This window comes from Cariama cristata, unplaced genomic scaffold (genome assembly GCF_000690535.1).
Source record: "Cariama cristata isolate BGI_N322 unplaced genomic scaffold, ASM69053v1 scaffold4799, whole genome shotgun sequence".
NCBI lineage: Eukaryota > Metazoa > Chordata > Aves > Cariamiformes > Cariamidae > Cariama > Cariama cristata.
The window spans coordinates 76,491-101,673 of record NW_009633961.1 but is presented as its reverse complement, the minus strand read 5'-3'; the positions used below and the strand labels follow the sequence as shown (position 1 = coordinate 101,673).

At 37.8% G+C, this 25,183-nt stretch overlaps 1 protein-coding gene across 1 annotated transcript in view; it reads left to right on the top strand.

Moving 5' to 3' along the window:
- Positions 1–1,692: 1,692 nt before the first annotated feature.
- The window catches only part of AMMECR1 (Alport syndrome, mental retardation, midface hypoplasia and elliptocytosis chromosomal region gene 1), a 47,197-nt gene continuing 23,706 nt past the window's right edge, over positions 1,693–25,183 (top strand). Inside the window, exons 1-3 of the mRNA XM_009706974.1 lie at positions 1,693–1,764; positions 2,834–2,919; positions 6,416–6,526. Of these exons, the coding sequence (XP_009705276.1) occupies positions 1,693–1,764; positions 2,834–2,919; positions 6,416–6,526 (269 nt within the window). The remainder of the gene's footprint in view (positions 1,765–2,833; positions 2,920–6,415; positions 6,527–25,183) is intronic.

Below are 25,183 nucleotides of genomic sequence, written 5' to 3'. Positions count from 1 at the left end.
TCACTTGTGTAGAGTACTTCTGTGCATGTTGTAGCGTGGAAATCTTCGGAGCTGAAGTGGAAGCACTCTGGTCTTGCAAAGGGATGAGTGTGCCGACTTTCAGAGGGTCTGATCCTACAGCCCTGGGTGTCAGGTAACATTAGGGCTGTAGAGACTTTCTTCCCGTCTCTGGTTATAAAAGATGGTAGGTTAAATAGCTATAGTTAAAATGTCTGTCTAAATACCATTTTACCTCTCTGTTCATCAAGTTTAATCCTTTTCACTTCAAAGTCCTACAAGTTTTTTTATTACTTGAAGTCTTCAAGTGAAACCAAAAGAGTTCTCACTCATGTTTTGTAAAAGTAGAGAAATACTCTTGACCTCTTACCCTTCCTTTCCCCTATTCTTCCCACCTTCCTCCCCTTCCTTTTCTTCCCTATCCATAACAAGGAAGAGAAACTTTTCGTACTGCTTCTGATGGTACAGGAAAAAGAGACCGATGTATTCACACTTCTTGCCTTCTCCCCCACACCCCAACTTAAAGAATCCCTTCACTTTTTTTATTAATGTGCTGGTAAATAAAAGGCAGCTTGTATCCAGTCCTGCTTTATATTAAAAGAGGATATTTTTAACAGTGTTTTCTACATGATGTCAGTGTAAGTTATTGGCATGGTGACTCTTACTGTGATAGCTGACTGATTACTAAAATAGCTTGCACACTTTTGCTTTCAGTCTAAATATTTTCAGTAACACATAGCAAGCAGGTCAATAATTAGTTTAGGTGATTTTGATTGCAAAACATTAATGAGAAATATGCTTAGGGCACTGGTAAACATGGTTTATAAGATATTATTTTGATACTTTCTTTCAATGTTTATATAGGCCTATACCTTGTGACCTTCACGTGAAGTGCTCCAGTTCTCCAGAAGGTCTAACAGATTAATGCTTAAGTAAAGTACAGGGCTGTCCTAGTTTCTTCATTAATGAAAATAGTGTAACAGTAGCTGAAGTGACACATGGGACAGCACTCTGATCGGGTGACCCATGCTCCTGTGCTTCAGCCACACATTTTCTGGCTGCCCTTTCAGGTCAGTGTTTAGAGTGTTGGATACATGCATATATTTCAGTAGTCTGTCAAGGAGACAGACTATATATGTATGCCGCTTTTGATGATAGCCATTGTATACTAGGAAGGAATATTGGTTTAAATTCTTACTGTCTTCCAGCTGTCTCTTTAATTCAGTTTTGCAACTAAAAGTAGGGAAAAACAATATGTATGATGAGCTGGTTTTCATGGAGTAATGCCTGACAACCTCTATAGCAAATAACTGAAACAGTTGCCTGCGATTTAGATTAGAGCTGAGCAAGACTTTTCAATAAATAGTAAATTAGGCAATGACTGGATGGAAAGTTTATAGCCTTCAGGTTGCTTGTGAATTTGCTGTGGCACCTGTAAATAGTTTCAGATGGAAATATTTTTCAAGTGTCTGGCTCACAAACAAGCAAACAAAAAAATCACAAAATAAAGCCTGTTGTGAAAGAAAAATGATTAAGATATTTACAGATGCTTCTGAGGATCTGGATTTGGTTCCTTCTGCTTCTGTATTGTTTGAAACATCTTCCACCAACTTTCAGCTACTGAGCATTCGAAGTGCTCTGCATCACTGCTGTTGTTAACACTGTCAGCAGGGTATGCCAAAGGTTCCTGGCACCATGACGGGTAGCTGGATAACCCATCGGACAAGTACATTTCCAAGTGTCTCGTCAAGAGGTCTTACGCGCAAGGTCAGAGCTGTTTTGCTTTTTAATAAGATGCTTTACCCTAAACTGGGTAAGGGAACTACTTGAAGCTGATTGTTAGAGCCCTCCCAGGGAAGCACAGCATCTGGTTTAGTGAATGGTTTTTTTTAAACAAACAAACAACAACAAAAACACACCCCCAGCTTTCATACTAGATCAAAAGGGAACCAGAGTCAGAAAGGTGAGCATGCCCCACCCCAACATGCTTTCCCACTCCTGTGAGATACGTGGGTTCAAACTTCTTTAGGTAAAAAGAGGACTCAGATCTCCAGCATGCAGTGCATATCCTTGCTGTACGTGACTGGATAGAAGGGACTCCTAGCATCACATCTGCCGCCTCTTCTGCTTTTTCACTGAAGATTTTCTTTTCTGTTGTTCTCTTCTGTTTTCCTTCAAGTGCTTGGAGGTGCAAATTTTCATTTTAGGTCGGTGTGTGCGCTGCTCAATAAAACCCTCCTTTTTATTCTAACAAAAACAGATAACAGATGAAAATAAGGATTTTTTTTCAAGTTGAAAATGTATGTATTTACTTAGCTGTTCTTGACGTCGCTATCTGTGGAGTTTGGCACTTAGCGACAGATAACAGATGAAAATAAGGATTTTTTTCAAGTTGAAAATGTACGTATTTACTTAGCTGTTCTTGACGTTGCTATCTGTGGAGTTTGGCACTTAGCGTCAGATCTCAGATTTGCAGTTACGTTAGATGGCAAGTTTATTTGTGGGTTATTGGCTTTAAAACAGAAGAGCATTGCAGGCTTGGAGAAAATAGGCAAGCAGCTGAGACCAAGGATGCCAATAAAAAGCAAAAGAACATCCCTAGAAAGAAACAAATTCTTTTCTCTGCATAGCTTGTCTAGGTTCTATGAGCAGGTTTTCTGTTGTCTTTGTTTAGTGTAAGGCTAGAAATGCTCAGTAAAGTTTTGAAAGGCAGACTTGGACTTTATATTAGGCTGTGAGAATTAATCCTAAAATGTAGCAGTGTTTCTGGTTCATAAATGGAAGTGTTAATGCAAGTGCAAGATCCTCCTCTGTAATTCTGTATACATTTCTGGAGACTGATGTTCAAGAAGGTGAATTTAAACTGGAAAATGGTGTAGAGAAGACCTGTGATGGTCAGAATGGAAGGATCCCCTTTGAGAGGTAACTGAATGAGCACAACCCATTTTGCTCAGCAAAGTGAAGTCTGAAGAGGCATATGAATTCTTTCTGTAAGTACTTTGGGGACTAATAACCGGGAAGGGAAAAGAACTATTTAAACTAAAGGACAATGTTGGCACAAGAATAGCTAGGTACAAGCTGACTGGGAAAACATTTAGTCAGGAAATCGGAATGTTTCCAGAGGTTCTGAACTTCAGTGAGGTTTTAAGGCAACCTTCTAATTTTTCATTTTGGGGGTTTTGTCCCCATTAATTCTAGTAGTTTTTAAAATTGAGAATGTGGATCATTTATGAACAGTTATATAATTATTCCTTATGATAGCAGGAGCCCTGAAGTTCCCTTTCAGCCTTATTTCTTGATTCTTAAGAGTTAGAATCCTCTTGGGTCGCTGACTGCTCTGAACCTTTGGTCCCTATTACACTTGGAAGACATCTGTGATGGTAATTAAGAAAAGTAATTCTGTTCGGTAGGCTTATATCTTCTGTGTAGACATGCTGATACCTTTAGCGACTCCTAGGGAAGACGGAGACAAGTGTGGTGAAATACAGAAGTTGAAAGGTTCAAAAAGCATCTTTAGTCAGATTTTGTGATGCATAGCATATACGACTACCAGTGGTAGTTCATTTACCCAATGGATAGAGGTTTAAATTTAGTCCGAATGGTATGTTTATGCTACTACTACCACTCGTACAAAAGTATATGTATATAACCTTTACTTTTTCTGTTGGTACTCATTGACAAGGACCTTCAAAGCAGATGCAAATGTCTCAGTAATCTATTTGACATTCAGTGACGGTCTCTGGATGTTTTCTTCTATTGTCCTTTTAAAGTAGTAGTAACGATGCATCCTCGGAGGAATTCGTTTTGGCAAGAAAGTAAATGCATATATGTTTCCCTGAATTATAGTCCTCCACTGAGTGTATTACAGCTAATAAATCTCATAATCCAAAGATAAAGGTCAAGAGAATAGTCCTAAAGTCCAATTTGAATCTTATTCAGGCTTGTTTCTGTGCAAGGGGAGAGAGTGTCTTCAGTGCCATTGCAATCTATTAATTTTTTTGATACCGTTTAAGGGAGCTGAGATACCTTTCTTGAAAATGCCAGTAAAATGCCACTTGTTGATCTGAATGGGGAATAGTGTAATAACCTGCATTCTACTAAATGTTAGGTAATAGTCCCTTCTGGCTTTATGCTCTTCAGTTTTTATCATACAACTTTTTTTTTTTTAAAAAAAAAAAAAGAGGGGGGAAGGGGGTGGGCAAAATGAACTAAAATGAAATGTAAATCCAAAAGAAAGATATGACTTCAGCTTCCTCTTCTATTCATCGTCATTGAAAGAAGGGAACTTGTCCAGTTTAATCAAATCAGGAGGAAGTTGCAGGCGATAACAGCAGGTTTTGGAAAACTGAGAGGACTGGATGCTGCTGCATTGGTGCTGTAGAGACTGAGAGGCGTATTCTTTTCTGCCATCACATGATGAATAAGTTGTGCCACACCATACGAAGCAAATGGGATGGAAGGGGGAAAGGAATGCGGGCTATTCCTTGAGAGTCCAAAACCGGACACATAGCTATGTATATACCCCCAGTACAGTTATATCCATCTCTGTTACACTGTGCAGTGATTAGTGCAGTTGGGCAGTGACTGATCTACTCGTATAATAAAACTCTTAGCCTTAGTATATTTTAAGAATCTCAGCATAGCTAGAAAAGGAGTTTCTGTTCACAGAATAAGAGAAACTTGCAGATTATATTTTTACTGATCCTTCAGATGAGGAGTCAGGTAAGATGTAGTTATCAAAGGTTGTCTTGCAGTGTGGCATTGTTAATGTTAAAGTGCACTGTTGTAAATCAGCTCATTATTTGCAGCTGACAGTAGTAACAGAAGAAGATTCTTGTTTTTTGATGCAACCAGCTTGACTTTTTGTGAATTTTTGACTGCGTGATTCTGGATCTGCACATGTGTTAATTACGTCTGCTTTGTGATCTCCTCCTCAGATGCTAGGCTGAGGTAGGTTACTGCATGTTAGACTTCTTGGTCTTCATAGCAATGGCTATGGACTACATAGGAAGGACACTGTGTAGGAAACAGCTATAAAGAAAAGCAAGGTGAATGCAGCATGATTGTTTGTACCTGTATATAATGCTGAAGAGCAGTGCCTGATCACATAGCTTTGGAGAGAAATTGTTTGTGCATCCTTAACCGTGTGTGTGGTGGTTGCAGGTGCTCTAAATGTCAGAGATGCACCTTGCTTCTGTCAGCTTTAGTGCAGCATGGCTCTGGTCTTTGGATCAAGAATGATCTGTATTTATGCCTGAATGGCCTGACTTTCCACAAAAATTAATACCAGATTTACTTCAAGATTTAAGGGGGAGGTGCTCTGCAGCTGGGGCAGGCAGGGTGGGGTTGGTTGTTCTGCAGAAATGTGAACTTACTTGTGATCAAGAATATTCTGTGTCAAGTTGTTTAACTGAAATGCCTTTTTCTTAATTTTTTTTTTTTTTTAAGCCTGACAGTAAGGGAAAGTGCACTCTTGTCTGTACGATCCCCTTTGATTTGTCTCCTTTCTGGAAAAAAGTAAATTTTATGTGTTTTTATTCTCTGTATGTCCCTGTTCATCTCAGGATTAGGAGTCTTTGTTAGAGTTGAGAGGACTGGGTTATCCAGGAGCCATGTGCGCTCCTTTGAGAAATTCAAGTCTGTGTAGTTTTCTGGTGCTTGCATATTGATACAGTGCTCTAGAACTGCAAGGAGAATTTTGGTCCCCAAAGGTTGTAAGGTCTGTCTCTTTTGTGTTAACTTAGTGTATAGATTGGTCCCCAGTTGTTCCATAGTAGAAGTATTTCTTTGTAACTGTCACACTAATATAATTAAGGCATGTTCATCTTACCAGAGATTTTGCTCCACTCCTGTTCATTTTTGAGATTCTTAAGTACTAACTTGGGATTCATGGAGAAAATATCCTGTCCTGAAGCAGTTCTTTAAGTTTCGAGAGTGCTTCTAAATTTTCATGCCTTCCAAGGATTTCTGGTAGTTTCTTGCCAGCAGTGTTAAGGGCCAAAGTATTTGTGTTCAGGCGGAGGGGGTGGCTAGTGTAACAGGGCTATTTTTGCCTTCTATAAAGGGTTCCTTTTGTACTGACGTCTAAGGTGAGGCTTTTCCCATTCACAGGAGAAAGCTAATGGGTAACAGCAAGGGACACTGAGCATATCATATCTGTTACCAAGCAGTTTCATTCTGTCCATTAACTAATCCAATGATCTTATTTTTTATTATGTCACATGAGCAACATTTCTAGAACAGTCAAAAGAATCGCAAAGGACATTTTTAAATACTGTAGCCTGCTCAGATACAGTTATTTTAGAGATTTGGCCCCCCATTGCCCAAAATGGAACAGCACTGTTTCTGAAATTTCACACTGACTGTCAATATTGCCTCTGTGATCATGTGTTGTTTTTTTTTTTTTTCCCTAAAACAGCCCACTGTTTGTAACGTGGAAGATTGGCCGAGATAAACGATTGCGTGGATGCATAGGTACTTTTTCCGCCATGAACCTGCATTCAGGACTCAGGGAGTACACACTTACTAGGTAAGACTTTGTTATCTGTAGCTCTGAGTTATGTATTTAAATAGTCTACTGAGGAGATGATAGGTGTGCTTTGGTTCATTTTGGGTTTTTTGGCTGTGTCACTGTACTGATCAATGAAAACTTGTATCTCCTTTTGATGCTAAGCGTATTACCTGGTTATTTGACTACTGGTGTCATGAGGCTATGGTTTCAGTTAAAAACCATAACTTGAGCCTTTTTTCTTTTTATTGGTCTGGAAAACTACTCTCCAGTAGCTTATTGTAAGTGACTATTATAGTATTTTTTCCAGTGTTCAGACAAATTTTAACCGTAATAGTTAATGTCAGGGCAGAAGACCAGAAAGTCAGATTTGGGGATTATCCTATTCACACTTCTAAAACAGCAGGTATTCTCACCTCTTCTCCATCAGGTGCTTCCAATCAGCTGCAGTTAATTTAATGCTACAAATTTCCATTACATGTTACTCTTCAGATACATCCCAGCCCCTGAGTGGGAAGCTTCTGGATGAGGGAGGTAAGTGATGATAATCCTTCACTCCCTGGCAGCATAATCCTTCATTTTTTGATCTACACCTAAATTCATTCACCTTAATATTGTTCCATTTCCTTTGCATAGAGTGAAAACTAATAAGTTTATCACTAGAGCTGGTAGCAGCCTTTCTACTTGTTTTTTCTAAGAGTTTTCATAAGTTTATTTTCTAAAGAATAATTGGAATTTTGTTCCACTCAGTTACAATAGACTGTTGATAGTGCTTTAAAATAGAAACTACATTCTGGCATGTGTAGACCTCTAAAGTTGTCGTCACTTAAAATAATTGATGCCTCCAGGTCACTTTAGATTTGAGGCTTTCCTCCATTACAGGATCTTCCTTTTTGCTATTAAAATGCCTTGTCAATCCCAGTATTAAGTAATATTAAAATAGGACATGTTCCTCCTTATATGTCTCCCTAGTTTGTTGCAAGCTGAAGTTCGTTTCATGCTTCTCTACTTAGCTTGAAGGACTCAACTACTCATCTCCTGGAGTCCCTACAAACTTCTGAAACACCTAGTTACCTTTATTGTGTTGGTTTTATTTATTATGTGGTCTGGAATGTTTCCGGTTGTGTCTTTTAAAACCTCAGCAATCAATATGGTCAGTGAGAAACAGCTTATAATGAAACTCAAAGCAATTTCTCTGTTGAAGGTTAAAAGCCTTAAATTCTTAACTGTTAGTGAGCTAGACTGGAGGAAAAACAACTTGCCCCCTGCACTGGACAGTGTTTCATTTAAGTGTACACTTTACAGTGCCTGATCTAGAACAATGACCTTGTACAGAAAATTACCCAGTAAGACTAGAAAGAAGGTGATAGGCAAAGAAGTCGTCTTTGATGCTCACAGATTTTTTCCATTCTCACGAAGCAAATAGGGCTGTAGTCTTGGATACCTTTGAAAATGCTTACAAGATTCCTGTCACTGCGTTCTAACTCTGAAAACTGAAGTCAAAATATATGAAAAATGGTGCACATTAAAGGGAACTGAGTGATGGCCACACGCCGTGGAAGTTTATACTAGGCTATTCAGAGGATAGTTCAGTAATTTTCAAGATGATAGAAATGAAACTACATACCAGCCTATTTTTAAAAGATCTTTGTGAGATCATCAGTTGTTTAAAATAAAATATTATATTTAGTGGCATATTGGATTTTGTTACCTTTTATGGTGTCTATGGCATGAAAAGTGCTTCCTGTTGTTTTTTAAAATCTTCAGATATGACCACTGTAATGTAAAGTTCATATCTGAATGTACAAAAAAAGTAATTCCCTTCTATCAATTATTAATTTAAAAAAGAGAGAGAGGGTTACCTGTGATCAATTTCCTTCATGATGTTAGTCTTTTCAACTACAGAGCTTCCAGAGGAGAGCACTTGAGGAGTAACAGAAGCACCTTTGAAACGTCTATGAACTTTCAGAGTTTGAAGCTCCACAGGCCTCCCTAGGAGGGATCAGAAACTAGGACATTATAGCTTGATCCACCAGTATGTGGGCAATAGGCTCCTGCAAGAAGATATGACAATTCCTGAAAGAGGAAAAAAAAAAACCAACCTTCTTCAGGGAAGGCAAAAATCAATCAACAAAGTAGGTAGAATGAGAATGGACTCTCCACTTCAGAAAGAGGAACTTGACCAGACCTTTCAGTTGAGGATACAGGCAGGTATTCTTCTGACTTTATTTTACTTCGACACTGGGAGGCACTTTTCTTCAGTTACTCTGAAGATAGGGCATGGATAAACAAAACCAGGTTGTTTGTCCAGTTAATTCTTATCTTTTTCAGCACCTTCTTTGGAATTGTGGCCCAACTTTCAGTGAGTAAAATGATACAGAAGAACAGCTGTTCTTATATGCCCTGGTACTTAGCGATCAAAATATCCTCAATTTCTTTCACACATGATTTTATTACAAATACACTGAGTAGTGCTTAGGATCATGATAAATGAAATTTTCCTTAATTCTTAGTAGTGCTCTCTAGTTGTACTACGATAGTGTAGTTTCTTCAAAATAGCATAATGATAGTTCATCTAAGAATCTGAAGTGAACAATTTCATTCTTGGGACACCCACACTCCTCCAATTAAAAATACCTTTTTTGGGTCTATAAACAAAAATGGTGATGATGTCTGACCAAATAAGTTTGTTCCCCGTTTCAAGCTCTGTAGGTTGTTGTGCTGGTATTGCCAGTGTGTTCTAAACAGGAAATTTATGTAGAATGATTCATCATTAATTGGATGCATCTGCCTAAGTTGTGAGGAGGGATGAGAATACTCATAGTTAAAAATGCTAGTACTGTATTCCCAATAAAATCTACATGTCAGAATTCAATTTTCTCTGCAGTTATATTAGTGAAATGCAGGGGAAAGGAAATGTATTATTAAAATCTGCAGAACTTTATGAAAAGATAGATTTAGATTTAGTGATTTTTATATAACTTTACTAGGAGGTTAGTTGGATAAAAATCTAACCTTGTCCAAAATGTTGTACAGTATTCAATGTTGTATATTAGGACATAAGAAGCTTATTGTGAGCAAAATAGTCCTTTAGACTTGATGTGTTAATTGAATATCCCACCTGAATGTGTAAAAATAGACCAGTCCAGATTATGAAAAATACCTTGTGTTTTACAGCTCCTTCAAGAAAATACACTGAACTTGGAAGCAGGTTACCACAGAATTTCATAACAGGTTGATAAATTACTTTTTCATGTGTTCTGTTGAGCAGTAAGACTTGGATTTTGGCATTGAAATTCTAAACTCATGTTCTCTTACGCTTGAGATAATGAAATGGTTTCATTTATTCATTTTAGTTTAGTTTTTCTACCCATTTCATATAATTTGAAGTCACATTTTACACCTAGTGTATATAACAAGTATAGGTGTATAAATTAAGTTTTAACTCTGCGTTGGTTTATCCTATCAAGGCTGTGTATTGGGGAGGGAACTAGTAGAGAAGACACAGATAAAGGGAGATGTTATATGACAGAGCCTTCTGACATAGAAGAAAGCAGTGAAGAAAAATTGAAGTTCTCCAGGCCTTAAGTGGATTAACCTCGTGGCTGAAAACTGGATGTAAATTTTAAAATAGTATGTAACCCACCCTCCTCAACTAGCATAGGCCTGTCTCTACTGTCTATATGATGTAATCGGTCTTTTTGTTGTGTTGTACTTACCACTCCACCTGAGAGAAATGTGACTGGTGTCAGACATTCAGCCTAGATGTGGTTGATCAAGAAAAGAAAACAGAGGGAAGCTTGGGATGAGAGGCACAAGATTGAAGGAAATGAAACCTGCAACCTAGCTTTCTCATAGCTGAATTAGGGAGTAGATCCTGTATGCATATTTGGCTACCAGTGGCATCAACTACTGCTCTGTATTTGTGAGCAATTTCAAGAGTCTTAGTCCTTGTTGCAGCCATATTGCCTGCCTGTTCTCTGTGAAAAACATTGACCCTTTCCTCCTGCTCCACACAGTAAAGTTAATCATCCAGCTGCAAGTCTACAGTATGGTAAACTTATTTAAGGGGTAAACTTAAATATTGAATGACTGATCACATTAATATTGATGTTGGCCTTACTTACTAAAGACTAGATGCTAGTATTTGTGCAGACAGGGCAGCTTCCCTGTTGTATTTAGCTGAGGTTACTACTCTGTTTAATTCCTGTTTCTTTTTACTAATTATAGACTTGTTCAACTTTCCCTGTAATCAGCCCCCACAACTCAGTGCAAACTTCCCAAAGCCTTTGCTGTCAGGTACTGTTGCTATGGATGTAGATAGTCATTGCTGTTCATCCAGGGCAAAGCATAGTCATGTATCGGACTGCAGTTTTTGAACTGCAGAGTTGGGGGAATTATATATGGTTTTGACATTTGTTGTGACCTTCACTCTTCGCAGAAGTCATAGTCTGAATTAATTCCTGCAAATAGCATTTCATGTAATATTTCAGAGGATATTCCTTCTGTGTTGCCCAATGATAATACTTTGCAGGCCATCTTGTTTTGTGGCTTTGATTTATGGTAGACCACTGCTGAAAGTCAGCTTCTTTTATTCTATTACTACTCTGTGTGTGGTGGCCACCAATGAAAACTACCTGGTAATTGTGAGATGAAGCTTACACTATCACTTGGAAAATTAAACTCCGCAGAGAGCAATTGTAGACTCTTGACAGCCTGAAGTCAACAGTGTTATGCTATTCTTATATGTTTAACATAATCTTTAAAGCTGGGAAGCATCCTGTTGTTTCCTTTTCATTTGTACGTTTCTGTGAAGAGCAGGCATCTGGTGGTTGCCTCTGAGTTTTCAAGGTCATCTTCTTGAGGCAGAGGGCACAGAATTTCCCCCTACTAAAGGATCACCAGCAGCCGAGGGAGGATCTCAAGGTGAGAATAGGTGCTTAGGGAGATGTGTGGTAGCATGCTTCTGTGTGTAGTTGAGTGGGCGGACCACCAGTGTGTCCCACTGAGCATATGAGGAAGCAGTGGCAGCAGCCATCTGGAACGCGTAACTCCTAACTCTCACTTACTCCTCATGACCCCAGTTAGTTGTTAAGTTTTTAGTGGGAGTTCAACTTATAAAATCCACTAAGCTTAATAATAAAAGTGTTGTATATGCTGTCAAAGCTTTTTGAGCCAATAAGACTGCAGGCAGCTGGGACTCCTCAGGCGCTCACAGTATTTCTTTCACTTAGAATCATAGAATCATTTAGGTTGGAAAGGACCTTTAAGATCATCAGGTCCAACCGTTAACCTAACAGTGCCAAGTCCACCACTAAACCATGTCCCTAAGCACCACATCTATATGTCTTTTAAATACTCACAGGGATGCTGACTCCACCACTTCCCTGGGTAGCCTGTCCCAATGCTTGACAACGCTTTCAGTGAAAAATTTTTTCCTAATATCCAGTCTAAACCTCCCCTGGTGCAACTTGAGGCCATTTCCTCTTGTCCTATCACTGGTTACTTGTGTGAAGAGACTGACCCCCACCTGGCTACACCCTCCATTCAGGTAGTTATAGAGAGCACTGAGGTCCACCCTCAGCCTCTTTTTCTCCAGGCTAAACAACCCCCACTTATGCCATCATACCACTGTGCTAAGTGACAAGCTTCTGTCCTGGAGAGTCTGCAGTCAGGAGTGATTTCAGAGTGTCGTACATTCTTGGGAAGGTAGGAAGTGGGGTACCAAACTGACCCTTAAAACTGTGTACTGCGTGGTTTTCCCTCAGCCCAGGGTGAGGTCTCTCTGGCCCTAAGGAAGGTTCAAGGATGCTGAAGAAGCTGCAGGTCTGCTTCTCTGCTGATTTGTACCATGGGCCCCATTGAAGGATTGGTAGTTGAGAATGTTGCCATGGCATGGACATCTTCCCGTGACCGGTATAAGGCAGATCCTGCTCGTCATGTAGTCAGCAGCAGAGTGAGTGATTTAAGTGATTCTTACCACTTTGTAGCGATCTCCAGTCGCTAAAACTCCTTAGCAAAAGAAGGAGGCGTCTGAGCCAAAGCCATGTTTAAGAGAGATTTGGAAATGCATAAGCACTATAACCTTGTAGGGTTATTGCTCTGAAGGGAGGAGGGAGTAGCTGTTTCGGAGAACATGGAAATGGACCCAAGGAAACAACAGGCCATATCAAGGCAATAGATGAATTTAAAAATAAGTCCAGTAAAAGTTGGTTTAAAACATACTCTGTCATGACTCAGAGATAAAATGCAAGGGCTAAAAATATGGCATCTTTACGATTTTTTTGTTATGTGGCCACAGGATTTTTGAGCTGTCTCAGGTGTCAAAATACAGAATAGTTGAGTTGCTCCGGTTCTACTCAGAGTTTTTACTCTTCTGTAAATTCTAGGTCTGCCGTCCCTGTCTGCTGACCTGTACTGCACCTGATTTACCTTTGTGTATAAATCATTTGCAAAGGGAGCTGTAACTTTCACAGGCTTAAATAAGTTCTGGTTTTAGTCCTCAACAGTTGTGTTATCTGGGCCGTGTCCTGTTTGTCTCCCTGACCCGAAGGGGTGTGTGTGAAATTCTATCACAAATTAGTGCATTTCAATGAAAATCATTAATAGATAGATAGGAGGCAGAAACATTGAAAGTGATTTCTGTCAAGCACAGTTAGACATCATATTTGTAAGAAAATGCATCCTGTAAGTTTCTCAAATTGGTGAGTAAAAGCATTTTAATCATGTTGTTCCAGTTTATAAGTGAGGTTGGATGTGTAGAGAGTCTCTTTTGTTGGACTGATGCAGTTGCATAAAATAAAGCTTTTAGTGTGCAAACCTTTCCGTAAGGTGTTAGGAAAACCTTTTTTAAGAAGGCAAGTTACTCTTAAATGCAATAGAAGCCAGTTCTAGTTTTGATTTTTTTTTTAATTACTATATTATTTTTATTTGTCCTTTACATTTCTTTGCCCTTCTCCTGATTATATTTCAGAGTTATAACTTTAAATGTGAGATGTACAGAGTTTTCATTGGTGTTCTGGACATTTAATTATAGTGTTAGTAAAGATAAGGAACATTGTGTTAACGTTAATATTTTATTATAATCTTTATAGGAATTGCAGCTGACTTAATAGAATTGTCTTAAACTGTAAGTCAGAACTGGGCCAAAGTATATTAAGGCAGTTCATCAGTCAACTTTACTTTACAAATTAGAAGATAGATAGATATATAGATATGTATGTATTTATGGTCGTGTTGAACTTCAGAGGTATTTATTAATAATCTTAGAACCCTTTTTTTGTTTTCCAAAATACTTCTGGTAAAATATAAAATTAAGCTATTAGCACCTTAATTTTTGAATGATGACTGATTGCCTTTAATAAAACTGAGGCAAAATTATTTTAACATACAGATATTTTATACAAGCTCGTGTATTTTGCCTGCCATGTCATACGTATAGAGATGAAACTTTACTGAAACTTGGAGCTGTTCATATTTCTAAATTTCCTCTAAGCCAGAAAAAGCTTGTGGCTGAACTGTTGTAGACATTAATTTTACAAATGACGCCACTTTAATTTGGGTAAATCCTCGGATCTGTTATAGTGGAATAAAATTGTTTTGTAGTACAATGGATTTTGATGTAAACTCACAATACCAGAAACTCTAAATGAAGTATACAAATTTGACTTTATTGAGCCAGGCTTAGTTACTATGTGAGTCAATTCAGTAAGTAGGTCTGTAATGATTTTGTGCATGCAGTGCCAGGTTGTTTTTTTCAAGGGAACTGTTGCTTAACAGAACTGTCTGCTGCCTTTTCTCGAATGGGCAAAGCTAAATACCATACTGGCTCTAGAAGTGGGGAAAAAACCCCAAGATTTTCCTTTAATGATGAGTTAAATGCTTCTTATTTCATTATAATATGAAAATAATGTTGTTTCGGAGGGAGCATGCCCTAGTGAATGTATGTTTCTTGAACATTATATCTGTTGGGCATGTAGTAATTCTGCCTTACTTTTTTTTTTCCTTTATTTTAAATAAAGAAAATACTGGTTTTGTAATTGTTCGTCTGTTTTTCCTGAGAAAAACCTTGCTAGACCCTTGGACCTAATGGTAGATGATAGTCTGTTTCCTTAGCAACACTTCCTGAAAGAAGGCAAAGGAACACACTACAAATGGAAAGGGCAGTCTTTAGATTATTATCTTTATGAAAGGAGGAGTGCGTAACGATGCCCTACCAAAGCCTTTTAAATAGATCCAGGGTTATCAAATATTGATAACCATTTTACCGTTTTGCTGGAAAACTGAATTATAGAATATGAGTTCTTTGTCACAGGGGAATGCATTACTGTGTTTGGAATAAACTTACTCTGTGAATTGACTGTTTATGAAAGGTAACTGGAAATCTAGGAAAAATGGAATTTTTGAATTTAAAATGATCACAAAATTGCTGTATCTGTATGAAGTGGCTCGATAAAGTTTGGAGGGGGTCTTGCTGAGACTGTCATAAGTCTAAGGTCTCAGCAGTAGAATTTGGTGTAACTAAGGAAACTGTCCAGAATTAAAATACTTACTTCATCATCTTATTTTTAAAAAAAAACAGGCATTAAAATTTGGGAATGTCAAAAATATGCTTCTCATAAAATGCATGCTTTGAAAAAACCATGATCAAGCAAAATAATTTGCATTGGTTGATGTAATCTGTAGTATTTTGAATAAATCAGATATTCCTGACATTTGATAGAATGTGAACGAGTGACTGGGGACATCCAGCATTTACTCAGACTTTCCAGATGGATTTCAAGGAGCAGCCATGTCATTTGTGACTCCAGTCTTTCCCACAGTGTGCTTGCATTTCTTGTTCTTCCCACACAATCTCCTTTTACTATGCTAAGAAAATGGTGCACACCCTGTAAGTTCAAAGACGGAGCTCTAGTAGAGTTGTAACACTAGTTTAGTTGAAAGTCGGATTTGTATTTGTCTTTGAGTATTCCTTGATGTAAGTATTTGGGAGGGAGGGTGGAGTGAGGGGAACTGGCTGTCCTTGTTTTCCTGGCAAAGCTCTATGTTGCCATAACTCTTACTTTTCCATTACTAGTATGGAGAGTTGTTGGTACTCCATGTTGTTTGGTCAACTTTTTCATCTTTTTGTATGATACTTGTAAAGGGAATGTCTTCAAAACATTTCTAAAAAATCTTTTCAAATGGAATTTGCTTTCAGTTGAGACTTTTGGTGACTTGTTGATTTCTTAAGCACTCCAAAGACATACTGAGTTGTGGGCCAGTGCTGAAGGATACAAGATAGGACTGTGTGCCCACATGGCAGAGAGAGCTGTGGATGAAGCATGTCTGGGAGCACTTGCCTTTTAAAGAAAAACTGTGTGCCCACATGGCAGAGAGAGCTGTAGATGAAGCATGTCTGGGAGCACTTGCGTTTTAAAGAAAGGTTTTGCATATTTGGAAAGTCTTAGCTAGGACAGAATGGAAGAAGTTGGCATAGAAGGTACCTGCTTTTGGGCAAGTTTCTCTCTCTGGTTGTTCTCAGCTTTGCAGTAGATGTTTATTTTTAATATAGAGTAAGGGACATTTCCCACAACTTTGTCTCTCCGGCAGAGGGGCTGTGTGTGGAGGAAACTTCCCACTGCACATACTGGCCAGTGCTTGTATGTGCTAAATATGAGAAGGATGTTAACATAGTTTGTCTCTCACTTCCTAAGACGCTGGAAATTGGGATGCAACAGTGGTGTATTGGATACCTCACCCAGTAGAGGTAAACTTAAAGGTTTTGTTTGGCTCAGAGAGCTAATTTTTGGTGAAATCTACTGTTTTAATACAAGTTGTCAGGGATGAAGCGAGGTCAAAGAAAAGAGAATTGTCTCTATGCTTATAAGCTGTTAAAATCTTTGAACTCTACAGCTTTGTGTGGGAGGCACTGTGGGAAAGGAGTCTCAGTTAAAGTTTTCAGTCTGTCAGCACCTCCTCCATTTAGGTGTTTTCTGATGCTTCCTTTCAAGACTGCATAAAGAAGAAAGCACCAACTGGGTATGGGGGACCAGGCTCCAAAAGCCCTCATTATCTCTGTTCACTTTAACACAAAGATGTTCAAGCTTTTGAAATTGAATTTACCATTCTCCATAGACCAGAGTAATGTGAAATTAAAGTGCTCTTGTAATCCGTAGCAGAATTTTCTGGTATTTTCAAATAGTACCAACAGATACCCCTTTCTAAAAATCATTCCTGTTGACACCAGGAAGAGAGAAGCTTTGTCTTTTACAGAGCTGTACAGTCAAGGTGGTAGAAACGCTCTTGGAAGAAGAATAGTGTATCCACCTCTGGTCAGACATAAGCAGCCAGATAAAACGCTGAAGAATGTTAAACACACTTCAGATTCAGAGGTAGTCCAAAAGTCTGACAGGTCCCAGCAGGCTGTACTATATCAGCTTGTATCATGTATGTATTTGTGAGCATGTGATCTCGAGGGGTGATGAAGTTGACTTGTCTTGAATTTCATCATTTACAAATGACTGAAGTTTTACTATTAATTTGATGCATTGTAGGAAGGAATATATATTTACCTGAAAGTAACAGGTTTGGGGATTGTTTTTTTCTTACATGATTTTAAAATATAATATTGGCGACAAAAGCACTTCAGGTTTGTCTCTTCCCTTTGAATTGTTGATGCAGTTTTCAAATTCTGCCATTTTCAGCTGTACTCCGTGAAAGTGTAAGGAGTGATATATGTGCTCCATAGAAGTGTATATTGGTGATAGCCTTTATTTTAGAAACAGAAGTTGAACATCCTTTGATTTCTTAGCTATGTAAATGACAATGTATTGATACAGTTTACAAAGCATCTAATGCTAGAAAAGTGTGTAAATAAACAGTTCCTTGGAAATATTTGATGTAGCTCCAAAAAGTAGTATTTCTAACCTCACAGATACCTACTTTCATGTGAGTTTCAAAACTTTAATTAAAACTTTTCTAAATATAGTTGTAATTAACACAGAGAGAATTGCTTTTTTGGCCATCAACACCAATTTCAGTAGGACTGATAACATTCAGTTCTTAAAGCAAGGATATTGGGCAAGGCGGGGAATGGTGACGTGTGCCTGTGTTTTAAATGCAATATACAGGCTATAAAGTCTGTCAGCTCATGTGGTTAAATTTAGGTTTGCTGTTCCAATGCAATGGTACAATCTTTTTTTCTTTGTGCAGATCACTTGTAATAAAGGCAAGCAGTCTCTCAGACTGGAGAAGTACAGTTTATAAATAACTTCAAGAACTTGGGGAACTTGTGCAGATGTTAAGAAGTGCTCTGATGAGCCTGGGCACAGCTCTTGGGAACTTCCCCATCTGTAACAAGCTGCAACCCTGGCTTCATTGAAAAGGGCCTATGTGATAATGGCACTTGCTAACGGTTGTGTAAGTCAGTATATGAAATCAGGTATATCAAACTTTTACCAGCAAGGAAATGTGACTGTTGAAGTGAATATTATTTTTATTTTTACTGAATTTTTCAGTAGAGTAAATTTTATTTAGTTTTAATTTGGTTTGATTTGACAGGGGAAAAGGAAGAAAAGCTCTTGGTTTTTTAAACAGTACAACTTTTTGATACTTCTAGTTCAAGTAATTTCAATGACTTATACTTTTATAATACCACAAACTGAAATAGGCCCCAAGCTACCTGTAACATACAATTAATGCCACTTTAGATACCAGCCTAATTGCCAGTAATGTTTTCAGTGTCTTATTCATAAACAAAAAAAGATTAGAAATACATTCACACTGGTACGTTCAAACAATATTTCTCAGGTTAGAAGACTCTTCGTTTTTTCTGTGAGAAAAGTTGCTAAAGCAAATGGTTTAGAATAAAAATATGTTTAGTGTGTAATAAAAAGTTTAAGTAATTATCTTTCTTCAAATATTGGCTTATATTCCATTCAACTGAAGTGTCAATGTAAAGCCAAAAATGTTTAAAGCAAAAATATAATCTGACTCAACTATATGAAAGTTGAAAGAGATTTGAATGTCTGCCTTTAAAAACAAAGTTCTGTGTGCATATGTATATTTTTAACAGCTTCATTTTTATGAAAGACAATTAAAAGATCATCTTCTGTTACCTCTAGGCCAGTTACTTCCAGATGCTATTGTTAAAGCCCCACAGATAGCATGTTGGTTTTGCCATGAAGAAAAAGTGCTTGTTATATATATGAACACAAAGAAGGGAAAGGGGAAATGTAATTTTAAAATTACTGGAAGGTCATTGCAACCTCAGGCCTCTAACAGAGCATCACAGTACATGTTCTGTCAAGAAATTGATGCTGGTTTTGTTTCTGTTCCCAGAAGCTTCTACACAATTTGCAAGCTGGTTAGATGGCCTTTTCTCATCTGTGCTGAGGATGCACTCTGCAGTTCGCTCACTTAGCTACAGAGAGGCTTTTTTTCCTTTGACCTAGACTGCTAATCCCTCATTGCAAAGGGCAGCAGCTGTGCTTTGTCTGCGGAGGTCCCTGCGCTGCATGCAGCCTCGTTCGTTAGAGCAACCCCCTCTTTGTGTGTTCTGCTTTTTCAGTGACTGAAAGGGTGACTTTCTGTTTTCTTGCTCGGAAAACCCTCTTCGGGTTTGTGGAAGTCTACATGAATTGCCTGTGTCCCTGTCTTCCCCACACTCCCCACCAAAAAAAAAGTAGGTTTCCAAGGTCTGTTACATACCATTTCCCAAAACTGTTATTTGACTTAAAACGTTCCTGACATTCAGTTAGTGAAACATTTCTGTGTTGCTTTTTAGAAAGGTGATGAAACCTATTTCCATTGCACTATTAAACGCTTTAGATAGATGTGTTGACTTGTAGCTCTAATGGCTATAGTTACAAATAAACCAATTTTTGTGTGTGTCCATGCTGTATCGTCATTTAACACTGAATAATCAGACTTCAGTTGCCCTTGGTGTAATTTCCTCAGTTAAATATATGTAGCAATGTAAGATGTTAGTGGTAGTTGAACGGTAAGTTAACACAAGAACAGAACAGATAGTCATCTGCTGGTTTAGGCTTTACTGCCATGAATGGCAAAACTCCTCCTGTCTTCGAAGGGAGAAGAATTTGGCCTGTAGCTTCTCTAAGAAGATACAATGTAAAATACTTAATTAGTAAGCATAAATTTCACATTTCAGTTAATCTCTCTTAGTCAAACATTTGTGTTTATACTTTCATGTTTTGTAATAATCTTTATTCTGTAGCTGAGCAGAATTTTCAAATATATGTAATGCTGTTGAGTTAAATGCATTCTTTGAATACTTAAGTTACAGTTTTTGAGGCTATGGACAGATGTAGCCTAACGTGAATCTTTTGCCTCTTCTTCGTTTCAGAACTTTCTTTTCGTTCCACTTCAACTGTTTTTATTTTCTACTTAAAAGTTGTTTTAGAGAGGAAAACATATACAGAGTGACAGCTGGCAGACTTGGAGCTGAATGTTCTGTTTAGCTCAGCTTGCAAAGGTTCTGTTGCTTGGGCATCTTGACCTTCGATATAGTGATTTGTGAATGCCCCATCCAGTCACTTCTGTAAGCTGAATTGCAGGTGGCACTGAATGTGCCACCCCAAGTAGACAGAATTGTGACAGGAAAACTAGAAGGAATAGAAGGATGAAATGGTGACCTACTCTTGTGAGAGAGAGGGAAGTGGCGGAGTTGCTAAAAGGAGAATAAGAAGGTGGCTTATAGACAGTTTATTTGGGGAAGAAGATCAAGAGGAGTGCAGGAAGCAAAGCTTCCAGCTGTATAGAATGTGTTTATATTTCTAAAACATAGTCTGTTTTTTAATTGGTGATTTGTAGAGGTATTGAACAATCATAGCTTAATCTGTTAATGAGATTAATGTGTGAAGTAAAAACCTATACACGCACAAAATTAACAGAAAATAATGTTGAGAAGTCTTGTTTGTTGTCTTAAATAAGGAATTAAGTTTTGTCCCGATGCAGCAGTTCTCATGCCTGCATTCTAGGCTGCCTTTGTGATAGCAGGACCAAGTGTCTAGAAACCAAACTTCTCATGAAATAAGGAGTGGCTGTTTCTTTCCCTGAGATCTTGTTACATACTACGTCCCACAAGGGATTCATTTTGTGCCTGTCTTTTTACTATATTTATAAAAACACTGAGAATTAGTAAGATGCCATGAGCTCATATACCAGTCTTTACACTGACACCACTCAGATTTGCATCTCTTTGCAGATGTACTCACAGTATGTGTACGAGATTGCATTTCGATAAAAACAGCTGGTTTAAACATAATCCAAGTTGAGTTGTGATATTGATGAAATGTACATCTTGGGAAACAAGCTAGGATATTATTCTGTGCCCTCTGTTATGAGTGGTCTTATTCCAGTCTGTAAGACAGTGCAGACCTTGGGTTATCCTCAACTTACGAACTTGTTCAAGAATTTCAAGACTGGATTCTGTCATCTTTCATTTCATTTATCAGATGATATTCATGAATACCTTCATATTTCAGAATATTTTATTGTCTTAATCTTTTTCTGTGAAACATTTAATGCAACACCTCAAGTGAGTGAGCATGATCTTTTTCCTTCTCAATTCCATTACTGCGTATTCTACTATGCCTTTTGCTTTCCTTATTCTTAACCTGATTATATATATTTAACTTGTCCATCATTGTGGTTTCAAAGTCCTGATCATGAAACATAGTTTCTGTATTTGTGACAAACACAATCAAAATCAAGCTTAATTGTAAAATTCCATCCCCAGCATTTACTGTCTTCGTTTTTTTTTAAAAGGAATGACATTGACAACTAATAAAAATTCAACTGCATTGTATTTTTGTATAAAAATATAGTTTATTGTATTTCTAGTGACAAAGGAAATACTGAGAAAATGAAGTACTCTTTTGTTCCAGACTTTCAACAGTCTAATAAAAATAAACCCTTTTTACAAGCTGCAGGAAATCAAACATGTAAATGTTCAAATTATATTCATGTATTTATATATCATTGCATTACTGAGACAGTCAGGGACATATTTTTCCATATGTTCTTGAGATGAGTCTTTTTAAAGTTCATAAAGAATTAAAAATATTTCATGTTAACTTGCTCTTTTTTTAAAACTATGACTTGAATGCATCTTTAGAGGGGAGTAATATTGTGTGAATTGATTAAATGAGGGTTGAAATCAGCAGTAAAGTGGCCTTAAAGATTTTTGTCTTGACTTCAGGATTTGTTTTGGGGTAAAATGGTGATCTTAGGTCAATATTGAGAGACTTGCTGGAGATGTAAAGAATTCTAGAGACTTCTTTTTATGCTTCTAGGGATTTGAGTGGTTAGCTTTGCTCAAGCTGTACAGTTCTAAATGTAATTGAGCAGTTCATTTTTGTTAATTATCTAAACTTTGCCATCTGCTGGAGAGCCTTTTAGTGACATTATAATTTAGTCCAGTTGGAGCTCAATTAGTTTTCTGACTAGGCTGTTATCATGTGTTCACCAAACAAAAACCTACACACCAAAGCCTGGTCAGTTTTGTTATTAAATTTTAAAATAAGCATCTGGAGTGCCTGTGACCAGCTTCACTGTGGTGTTTTAAGTGCTGTGGATTTGCTTTCTACGTATCGAACCAGGACATTTCCATGGCAATTGACACCTTTCAGCTTCCTGAACGTTTGCATGAGCATGACACAAAAATTGTCACGCCTTTTTGAATTCCATTGTCCTCATTTATCCCAGCATGATGATAGATGCGAGGAGGGCTGAGGGACAATATGGGAAAAGGCAGAAAAGAAGCTGCCACCTACGAAGACACTACTGCATACAGCTGCTTTACCGTACGTTCCCCTGCAGTCAGAAAATACTGTTCAAGGTCCATGCTGTGCTATTCAGAGTACAGACAACTGTTTTGCATGGATATTCTGAAGTGACTTGTTCAGTTCTGGAAGTGTGGAGGGTATGGACCATAGCAGTTACAGCAGTTACACCTGGGCAAACGCACAGTAATTGCACGCTTTGTGTTGTGACTTGTTAAAAGCTGTACCTCTCACGTACTGACCTGTGATGCGAAGACTTTGCATTTAGCAAAGGCATACCTCTAAACTATTACTGAAGCTCTCCTACATCTTAGGTTAAATTAAGATTTATTTTTTTTTGCTGTAATAGGACGTATTGTATAGTAATGCAAAATGATCCCGCCCATGCCCTGCAGGATTAAAACAGTATGAGAAAAATGCAGTCTTTAACTTGTTTGCTCTTTCTTCACATTCAAGGAGAAAACAAAGTCCTTTAGAACCACAGAAGCGATAGTGTGTAAGATTTCTGGCTTCAGGAAACAGTAAGGAAGTTGAAGCCGTAGAAACTTGACTCTTACTAATGTAATCAGGACACTACAGTATTACTTTGTGGATTTTTTTAGTTCTAACTGCCTTACGTTTTCTGATGGGAGCAGATTGCAGGAGCTGTGACTTTTGTGATCATGCTTTGCCACTTGAAGGCCGTAACAGCACCTACACAAAACTCTCCTAAAGTTTAAGGGCTTTTCCATACAAGCCTTCATTGTTTCTTTGATACACTATAGCAGTAAGAAAGAGAAATTTAATTTCAGGCATTATGTCCACACAGTGTAACATTATTGTGGCATAATGATGATCTGGGTTTATTTGGAAGAATCCAGAGTGTGATGGAATATTTCTCTGGGTAATTGTCAGAGCAGTAGAAAAAACATCTTTATTCTTTTTTTTTCTTCTGAAAAGCTCCGTTTAAATTTATGGAAACCTTAGCTTTTACAGCTTCTGTGGTTATGAGCTTGTTTTTCTTATGAGAAATTCTGTAATGGTGAGGAGTTTGATGGTTTTCCTGTGGTATGTACATAAGACTGACAGTCCCAGCTGAAGAACCAGCAGTAGTTAAACCTCCCGGAGTTTCAGAGTGTGGCCATTACGCAGGTGCACATTAGCTCCATGTCTTAACAGATACTCCCATTGACTGCAGACGCCCTGAGAAGCATCCCAGACCATGTTAGTCATTCCATATGTGCTGTGGAGTTGATCTGTGCGTGTACCATGAGTCAAGATGGGCAGAGTAAGAAATCAAGGTTAAAGAAAGGATTCGTCTGGAAATTTTAAGTACTCGTAGAAACATTCTGAAAATTTCTCTTTTGTTGATTTAAATAGCTGGTGAACTTGTTTGGGGAAAAACAATAAGGTCGCAGAACCTTATCAGCAATACCAGTGTGGTTTGCTTTTTATTTGTGTGCATGGGTGGCACAATACACATGCACGCACGCACACAAAAATACTGTTACGAATATAATGGAAGCCATTAAATCATTTGCCACTTGTGACTGCAGTCAGTATCAAACTTAGTATGTATTAAAGAAATTTTTTAAGATTTCCATAACCCTTTGCTTCCATGCTGTGCTGCCTTAGTGACTATTGCATCACCTGCTATCTAGTGGGACTACTTCTGCACAAATGCAAAATCAATGAGTTCATTTAACATGAGGAGGAGGTAGTAAAAAATACTTAACTTTGTGTACAACTGAAATAAGCAGTGATGGGGAAACAGTCGAATGCAGAATATCCTGATTGTCTCTGTTCAGGTTTCAGGAGTACTCATAACGAAATACTTGAATTACTCTTCTTTTTTCCCCTCATGTATTTGTCTAATATTAAAGTTAATATTTTTATAAATAAATCTTTCAAGAATTTCCAGTTCAATGATGAAATGTTGACAAAAATCTCTAATTTTCAGCCATAAGTACGTACCATTTTTAGTACAGCTTTTGTTAACTTCACCTGTGTTACAACATCTTTTTTTTCCAGCATTCTTCTTGAAAGTAATCTCATTAATTGGTGATTGTTAAGGTTTTACTGGATTCTGTCATCACCAACAACAACCACTTCTATTTTGTTCTGGACCACGGACGATTTTGACATGGCTTGGACAGCGCTAGTATTAACGCACAGCACAGTGGCGCATCTCTGGCACAGAGTACAGAAATGGTGACATCCCCTGTGGGAAGCTGTGAATTATCCCTGCCGCCTTCTGCAGGAAGCTGCAGCATTGATTCAGAACCTTGCCTCTATTTATTTAATTTTTTTTTAGCATGTCTTAGATTTAGATGTACAGTTTTACCAACCAAGAAATTTAGGTGTCTTGTTTAGGTGTCTTGACTTTAGCAAACTCCCTAAAGATGAAGTTTTTAGATCTTTTCACATCTGAATTTTAAAAAAGCTTTAAAATGTAGTTGTTTTTGTGTCTGTTGTCACTGTTACCTGACTGGGAGAGGAGCTCAGGAAACTACTGAAGTGAGTAAATAATGGTTTCTCTCTCTTTTAGATGGTTCTTTTGCCCAGAGGTTCTTTTCTTCCTTGTCACTCAGCAATTTGAAACTGGTAATGAAAATTCAGTATATTGGTTTGTCCTTCAGGATATTTTGAACAAACCAAAGTGTTGTTTTAGGAAAATGTTTGAAATAGAACACTGTAAACTTTTTGTTATCTCTTTCCATTTCTGGGTCTGATCTTTAATAGATATGTATTTTTTTAATCAGTGTATTATAATTACAATGTCTTCTATAGCGTTGTTATGCCATCTGCAAGAAGTCTGACATTATCCAATCCTGCAGAGTGGTTTGGAAAAAAAAAAAGTGAATGACTTGGTAAATTCAAACCAACCCAGTGTGTTTGCTGGCTTAGTGTTTTG